The following is an 8,911-nucleotide window of genomic DNA, read 5'->3' on the forward strand; positions in this document are numbered from 1 at the left end:
TATCCCTTCCTTCCCTTTTTTTTCTTTGCGCCCTCTTCTCTCTTTAAACTGCATAATTTCAATAAAAATGTAATATTGAAAAATAAAAAAATAGTAAGCAGGCCTTATGTAGCATTTACTGCTGTTTTCAGACTATTGGTCACAGACACTACTGAATGGCGGTTTTAACATCACACTGGTTAGTAAATATACCCTTCACGAGCCAGACTGTGAGACACTGGTTATAGACAATTACTTCTACTTTCTTGCTGATCAGGCTCACTGACGTGAGCACACTGGCACTTTGTCGTACACAGTGGCATCTGTGTGTGCCTATCCCAGGATTGGCCTCCCTATGTACAGCCCTTTGAATGTGAAAGGACTGAGATGTCCTCTTTGTTCATGTTTAGATGCTGCCGTCGGACGCACCATGGAAATTTGAACCAGCCCCATACTAGCCGCAGTGTCTGTCAGAGTATGGCCTCCAGTGTGAGAGATTACGTGTATGGGTTCCCAAGCAGTTATGTTACATGCCCATTACACAGTGGGGTAGATGCATGAAGCAGTGAAAAGAGCAGAGTAGTGAACCAGCGGAGAAATGGCCCATGGCAACCAATCAGCTTTGAAGTAGCATTTATCAAGTGCATTCTATAAAACGATAGGTAGCAGCTGATTGGTTTCCATGGTCAACTTATCCACTCTTTTCACTGCTTCATACATTTACCCCCCAGTGTATTGTGTGTCCGAGTAGCCACCTCATGGGAATGCCCAATACATAAACCCTGGACTGTTATACCCCTTTTCCACTGGCTCAAAAAACACAGGTAATTGCACGGGGGCGCACATTTACCCGTATTTTTTGCAAGTGGAAAAGGGTCCCCTGCAAAAATCCGGATCAAGTGACCGTGAATCCTACCCGGGTATCTACCTGGGTAGGACACGGGAATGATCCGGGTAGGGTTGTAGTGTAAACGGGAGCCGTGTCGATGCAACACGGCTCCAGTTTACACTGTATGGAAGGGCGGCGCTGGGAGATCATGTGATCTCCCAGCGCCGCCCCTGCCACGTCACTAGCAGCGTCACCAACCCGGCAATATGCCGGGTTGGTGACTGCTGATGGGAAAGGGGCTGAGATCGGGTCGCAGCCGGCCAGCACCCGTGTCAGGCTCCCGACTGCGACCCGTGCTCGTAGGTGGAAATGGGGTATAAGTGTGTCTTGAGGACTGAGGTTGGGAATGCCTGTAATAAGCCATGCGACTCTTACATTCACACTATGAGACGCAGGTGCTGCTCAGCTTTTTGCCCAAATATTATGTTGCATCCGACTCAGAATCAGTCTGTCTCTGTAATTTATTTATGCACTACACATTTGTAAATTTGTTACTGCCCTTCTGCTCCATGGGAGGTTTCTGTCCTGTGTGAGCTCACATTAGGACTGCTGTGTTACGGTTTGATAGGTGTAGTGCAGTCAAACTCCCCACCTGCCACTGTAAGCAGATCAGTTTCAGAATCTGAGTTTGTACTGAATTGCTTCAGAACATCAATTAACTTGTTCAGAACATGAAAATGTGTGTACCCTCACGGGCTCACCACAGGTTACTGCTCCCAATAGATGTCCATGTGGTCAGTGTTCTGAGGCATTTTCATTACGCTAACCCAGGGGGTCCCGTGTCCGGATATTGAGGGTGGGGGTTGTGAAAGATTTCACCAGAGTGTCATTTATTTTAGTTTCTCCTTTAAACGGGACACTCTGAGGCCGATGTTTACCCATTTTTATCAATTGAAGTTATTTATTTTCAACCGGCGAAGCAGTATTTGAAACAATTGCTATGTGTCCCGCTTCCCAGCCTACCTGCGCTATACACGACAGTGACAGACAACTTAGTGAAGTCTGGACCAAGAACACCCACAAACACACACACTGAACACAGACATCCCAGATCGGTAGCGTCTAGTTTTTCTTTGTGGAGAGATCCTTTCCCATAACTCTCTGGGTTCATGTCACAATCTATTTGGAATAGTAAAGTGTGGCGAACGAAGTGGAGTGAGACACGAAGCCCGAAGCGTGGCGAGAGTCCAATGCTGCACAGAAAGAAAAAAAAATCCCCAAAACGAACGGAGAACGAAGAAAACATATAGGAGATGTAAGGGCGGAAGTTCTCTCCTGCCCTCTCGTTTTGTCACGTCCAGGTCCTTAACACGAAGATAACATAGACACAACCATCACAGATTCCGCCTTACGTACCATGTGATACAGCTGAAGTCACATGACCGCACGACGTAGTTTTGCCCGTCCGAGCGCGCCGCCATGTTATGGATGTCTGCTGACGCATTTCCGCGTTGACGTCGGTGCGTCAGCGCGTTCACGTTGGGTATATAAGATACGGCTGCCCTCGTTTCCGCCTTTTCCCGGTCCCTCTAGACCCGCTTTTTGCTATCCCCTTCCATCCTTCTCCGGTGGGGCGTCCCCGGGCAGATTCCGACCATGACTGAGCAGATGACCCTTCGGGGGACCCTAAAGGGTCATAATGGTTGGGTTACCCAAATAGCAACCACCCCGCAGTTCCCGGACATGATCCTCAGCTCTTCTCGGGGTGAGATACATGTGTACGCGCATCCATACTATTACACACCGGGCCTACTGCAGCTCTGTGTGACTGCTACTGTCTGTGTGTTGCGTGGCGCGGCCGCTCAGTGCCCCGGGGCTGCTGTAATGGCCTCCTGCCTCTGGGCTCCTGTCTGTACATATGAGTAGCCTCAGAGGCTTGGTATCTGGGCCTGCATACAGCTCCTGTTAGTTCCCTCATTGTGTTACTGCTGCAGGTACTCCCATGGCTAGGCTTTATCTGATGACACTGTGCTATTGTTTTAATATATTAAATACTGTGCCTGGTGCTGCCTATGTCTCCCTATCTGTATTCTATTCTTCAGGGCTCTCCCCTCTTTCTCCTCTGTATCTTTCTCTGATACACAGATATATCAAACCTTAGGAAGTGAACAAGTTGTACGTAGCTTCTAGCTGCTGTTTATCTAGCAGTGTGACAAGCTGGTTGCTATGGGTTACTTCACTCTCTTGAAGGCTTAATACATCTCCCCCTTATTCTCTCACTACTGTTTGTCTTGTCTTTTCACCCACCCCATTTCTTCATCAGTTACTTTCCTGGATGTTGTGGGATGCTCAGTGTGAAAGTCTTGTATAAGTACATAACTGCACAAGTCACTGATCAGAATTAAGTGACAGATGGGTGATACAGCTATACCTATGTCATCTCTCAGGTATGAGCTTTTACCTGGGCAATTGACTGTTCTGTATGTATGATGCAGTATTTGCTTCCTTGTATTTGTGCATGAATGTAGCTTTATAAACAGGTAATTTCTTTAAAATATGCAGAGCTAAATATCTGCTTGCTGTTTTGCAATTAACTTTTAAGCATAACGTTTTATATGGAAGCATGTGGTTTAGGGTACTCTGCCTTAAGTCCATCACTGCGATGCAGAACATGTCTTGCAAGGTGCACCCTGTTACAACTTACAACAGGCAATGCGTGAAATGAAGCTTTATATACTTTATGTTAAATAATTTTTTCCTCATCTCTAGACAAGACTGTCATCATGTGGAAGCTGACTCGTGACGAGACAAACTATGGTGTTCCCCAGCGCGCCCTGCGTGGTCACTCCCACTTTGTCAGTGATGTTGTCATCTCATCTGATGGCCAGTTTGCACTGTCGGGATCTTGGGATGGAACTTTGCGTCTGTGGGACCTTACCACGTAAGTGTTGCTGGTTAGGTTATTGGCGCTCACTTGGGTGCTTAAGTTGTTTCTAGCACCACATACCACTTCCTCAGGGGATTGTCGAACGTTAGGTCTTTGCTGTGCATCAGTTTTGCAGCCGTTATTATAACAAAAATGGTAAACTATGGATTATCGGCACAAGTATGTCTGAAGTGAATTGCCATAACTGAGCTAATTTAATACAATGTCATTTAGTATTTCTTAGCTGTATGGCTTCTGTAATAGGTTAAAGTTGCAGTAGGTTTGAAGGCTTATATTTTTGCTATATATCCCAATGAATGTATAGTGGGCTAGTGTTTGATGTTGTGGCCATTACAGTTATCTATGCTTTCTACAGTGGAACCACCACAAGACGATTTGTGGGTCACACCAAGGATGTTCTGAGTGTGGCTTTCTCTGCGGACAACCGTCAGATTGTCTCTGGGTCCCGGGATAAAACCATCAAGTTGTGGAACACTCTAGGAGTGTGCAAATACACAGTCCAGGTAGGAATGGCTGGAAAGTGGTTGTTAGAGCAATATGGCGTATCTGGTCCTTGTGATTAGAGAATCTGTTCTGAGTGTTTCTTATAGAAACTGTATCAAACAAGCTGACAATCCTGCAATGATGATGGGACTAGAGAAGCTTAACATGCATAGCTTCTGGAAACAATATCTGAATGTTCCGTTTGTTGCGTATCAGGTTTAAAGACTAACCTTACTATCTTGCAGGAGGAGTCTCATTCAGAATGGGTATCCTGTGTCCGTTTCTCACCCAACAGCAGCAATCCCATCATCGTATCCTGTGGATGGGACAAGATGGTGAAGGTAGGCTTGATCTGGGGTTTCTGGGTGTCCAGTAGTTGTCTATAGTTTGTATAGATTTAGGTCAAGGAAGGCATGTGGTATAGAAATCCTTGGGAGGATAAGACTGCAACAGCTGTACTCTAGAATATTTTGCCTGTATGTTAACTTAAAAACCTCAGCAATTGTTACTACTTCAGCATATGTTTCCATAAACATACTGTCACTTTTGTTTCCGAGGACAAATCTCAAACTGGCATTTAGTAGAAGTTGTAAGGTTCCAATATATTTAAGCGCAGTTCCCCAGAACGGAGTTGCTAATTGGTGGTCTGCTATGACCAAGGATCCATCTGGGAAATGCTTCATTAAAAATCCCTGATCTGATTGGCGAATTGATATTTTCAAACTGGTTAAATATTCCCCAACCCAGGCGTCAGGAGATCAGGAAATTGCGTCAGTCCGTCGCTAATGTATTGGGGGTTTTTAGATATGCAATGCTACTATATTAAGTATATGAAGTGCGCACGTATGTTAGTTACTGTACTGTGTCTTATTGAGTGTTTATAACTCTTCACTGGTCATTTCAAGATTGTAACAGATCTATATGGAGATTAACTGCACCCAGGACCTAACTGAATTGTTCTTTTTATGTCTCATCCATTCGTAGTATCCACTAGATGTGCTGTCACAGCACTATTAATATGTAAATAACACAAAAATTTTGGTTCACTGATAACCTCAGTGTGTGAGTATCTCATTGGGGTCGATTCTATTCGGCAACTAATGAATAGCGCCGGGAATTAGCTCCCGACGCTATTCAATTCAGCAACTAGTTACGTCGGCGATGGCCCGTTCTCGCCGACAAAACAGGTTGAATTGTCGGGAGAACGGGCATTCTCCGACTTAACTCCCCGGCGCGAGGCTGATTCCCGACAGAATCAGCCTCGCGCCGGCCGCGAGGCAGCACTTTTGTCGGCTTTCTTCTCTCATCCCCCGGGGATGAGAGAAGAATTCCCGACAATTGCAGGTAATTAGTTGCTGAATTGAATAGCGTCGGGAGCTAATTCCCGGCGCTATTCATTAGTTGCCGAATAGAATCGACCCCTATGAATAGAAAAAGGAGTCCAGTCTAATTCTGAGGAAAAAAAAGTTTATTGCATGTCCTATGTTAATGTGCATTAATCAGTCTAACTTGAATTTTCTCCTCGATTTTAGATGGATTCACTTTTTTCCTACACAGTGAAGTTACCATTGAGTGCTCTATTGTCATTCTTTTATCTTGCACATTTTGACATGTGAGTTTCATGTAATTTTATTTCAGGTCTGGAATTTGGCTAACTGCAAACTGAAGACCAACCACATTGGCCACAGTGGCTTCCTGAACACTGTAACTGTGTCACCTGATGGGTCTCTGTGTGCCTCTGGGGGCAAGGTGAGAACAAGGGGGTGGGGCTTTCAGACTTAATTTAAAACGTATGATCTTTCTGTTCAATTATCGCAAAGGTGAGATGTGACTTTCTGATCTAAATAAGCTGTCTCCATATGAGGCTCAAATGGTAGTTTGTGTTGTTGGTCACTTCTGTAATAGGCTTTTTATTTTTTATTTGGTGTAACCTTGAGGAAATTTGATGGTCAGGTCTGCATTTTTTGTTAGCGTGTACATTTTAGTGTTGGCTATAGTTACCAGAGACAGTAGAAAATGAACTGCTTGGGATGGGTTCTGTTCAGAAACAGCATGTTTGAAGCAAGTACTGATTTTTTTTCGTTTGCTTGATTGATTTAGTCCATTGAGCAACTCTTGGCACCTACTGACAAACAATATGACTGTAACTGCATCCACTATATCAGGCATAGGCAACCCTTGGCCCTAGTGTCACTACTTGATTGACAACTGTGGAGTTGGGTCACTCAATTGCTTTGCTTGCCCCTTCCTTACTCCACCTCCTTCCCTCATAGAAGACACACAGGGATAATTCAACATGCTACCCTCGGCTGCTTTGAAACCACTCAACCCAGCATGCCCTGCAACAATTTTAGACCCTCTCTAAACTGGAGAACACAAGTGTGGCCTGTATACCAAGCAAAGTCTGGACCTCTCTGCATGAGCCCCGGCATAGCTAGTTTAGTTAAGTCTGTACGTAATTTTGAAGCATGTCTTCCTTTCCAGACTACAAATTATGAACTTTATGTAAATGTTATAGGTTATGGTAGTGGGTTGTAATGTTGAATGTTTTACATAGAAAAATGTTGCCTACCACTGCCCTAGATCTTCTCTTCCCTGCTGCAACTTCAGTGATATAGAAATGTAATTTGGCTTGCAATTTCCTTTGTTTCCAGGATGGACAAGCCATGCTGTGGGATTTGAACGAGGGGAAACACTTGTACACACTCGATAGTGGAGACATCATTAATGCCCTCTGTTTCAGCCCTAACCGTTACTGGCTGTGTGCTGCCACTGGGCCAAGCATCAAAATCTGGGTATGCTACATGACTCTAAGATACTGTAACCTTTGCCCTGTTGGGGCTTCCTGGTACACATGCAAAGTGAATGTAGGATGAAGCCAGAGAGTTGGAATGGATCCTCATCTGGGGAGTCTTAAATTCAAATATCTTCACTGTATATTAGCAAGCATGGAGTTAGTTCTTGCAGTGATGATTTCTTATGCCATCTGATGCTCATTGCTGAAACTCAGAGGCTGTTGCTGAGCAAGACTAGTCTCTTACACGATAGACCATTGTGTGTTTCGTATCTGACACTATTATGCTTTTTTAGGATCTTGAGGGTAAGATCATTGTAGATGAACTGAAACAGGAAGTGATCAGTACAAGCAGCAAAGCTGAGCCACCACAATGTACTTCTCTGGCCTGGTCAGCGGACGGACAGGTAATGGGCTATTGTTAATTAAATTTCATCTAGAATTTTACTAATGCTGTGTTATTTCATTCATCCTTGCTTGGCATCACTTCCTCCTACACAAATTTTGGCTTAATATAGTTGGTGAGCACACAGCGTTTCTAACGCTACTACTATAGTCACATCTGTATACCATATATTGGTTGCAGGAAACTGCTGTATTATGGAAATGTAACAGTTACAGGTAGTCTGCATAAACATACATGTATTTTAAGTCAGTGCAAATTTCTTACATCTGTTTAACCTTTTTATGACCTTTTGGCCATTTAAATGGATGTCATTGAAAAATGTATTGTGTAGCCTCTATTGTGGTTGCTGTTCAAATCCCAGTGTCCATTTAAATGTGTGAAAATACTGCGCAAATTTTGGGCAGATAAGTGCATTCAAATATCAGATAAGAACGAATCACAATGTTTTGGTGTACGAGCTACAATGCTTTATGTACCTAAAATGACCAAGCCATGTTTTTTGGGTAACCTATGGCCCCATTTGTCTACTGGTGTCCTCCTGGGGTACACTGGAAACGTAATGGGTCATACAGGGTAAAGTCAGGTTTTTGTTTATGATTTGCAGCTTTGTCTGATTTTCTATTATCTGCATTATTTTTTAGACACTCTTCGCTGGCTACACAGACAACCTGATCAGAGTCTGGCAAGTGACAATTGGAACACGCTAAGACTTATCTGAATTGAACAAGAAGACATTTTTGTTTAAAGGCACCAGCTTGATACTGCGTTTCCAGTAGAGTCTTCTCTTGTAATATCAACCTGTGACTCTAATAAAATAAAAAAAGTTGCTATAAAACTTTCATGTTTACATATATTCTGTCAGAACAGATTAGTGGTACTAGAGTACATAAATGGAGGAGTTATTTATGTCCAGAACTTCCAATAGAACATTTGGGATTGAATATTGTCACTTGAAATGTCATTAAAAGAATCAAGAGTACATCTTTAAGTAGGTAAGTTGTCTTGGAGCACAAATAGTGAAGGGATAGACTAATGGTAACTATTTACACCAAGTGTGGGTTGACCACAAGGTATCGTAAGCCTTTAAAATGGAGTTGGCACTGTATGTGATATCCCAAATGGAGCATATAAAGTACAGCGTGGGATTTTCACATAAATTAATGTTTAATTAAAAGATTACATGGAAATAAATCACAAATGCACAAACATCAGGTGCTTTAGGTTACCATTGTAGTGGAATATTCTGAAATGGAAATTTGCAACTATAGATGTGGTTGTCATATGACTGAACTGTTCCCAAAAATCTGAACTACAAACCTCTAATCACCTGGATCTTAATGGTTACCATACAGCATCCTGACCAGGCCATTGTGTGGACTGACTCCATCAGACAGTAGGTACCTTGCAAATTAGTTGCTGTATATCCAGGGACATCACATAGTGATTACATCCTTTGTCCACATATTTAGTACA

At 43.3% G+C, this 8,911-nt stretch overlaps 1 protein-coding gene across 1 annotated transcript; it reads left to right on the forward strand.

The window, feature by feature from the left end:
* Positions 1 to 2,370: 2,370 nt before the first annotated feature.
* On the forward strand, positions 2,371 to 8,273 carry RACK1 (receptor for activated C kinase 1). The gene is made up of 8 exons (XM_063947927.1): positions 2,371 to 2,573; positions 3,578 to 3,749; positions 4,111 to 4,258; positions 4,484 to 4,579; positions 5,877 to 5,987; positions 6,893 to 7,033; positions 7,329 to 7,439; positions 8,080 to 8,273. Exons 1-8 carry the CDS (start codon positions 2,465 to 2,467, stop codon positions 8,143 to 8,145), a joined length of 954 nt encoding a protein of 317 aa, XP_063803997.1. The 5' UTR covers positions 2,371 to 2,464; the 3' UTR covers positions 8,146 to 8,273.
* Positions 8,274 to 8,911: the final 638 nt, after the last annotated feature.

Source organism: Pseudophryne corroboree, chromosome 12, assembly GCF_028390025.1.
Source record: "Pseudophryne corroboree isolate aPseCor3 chromosome 12, aPseCor3.hap2, whole genome shotgun sequence".
NCBI classification, from domain to species: Eukaryota; Metazoa; Chordata; class Amphibia; order Anura; family Myobatrachidae; genus Pseudophryne; species Pseudophryne corroboree.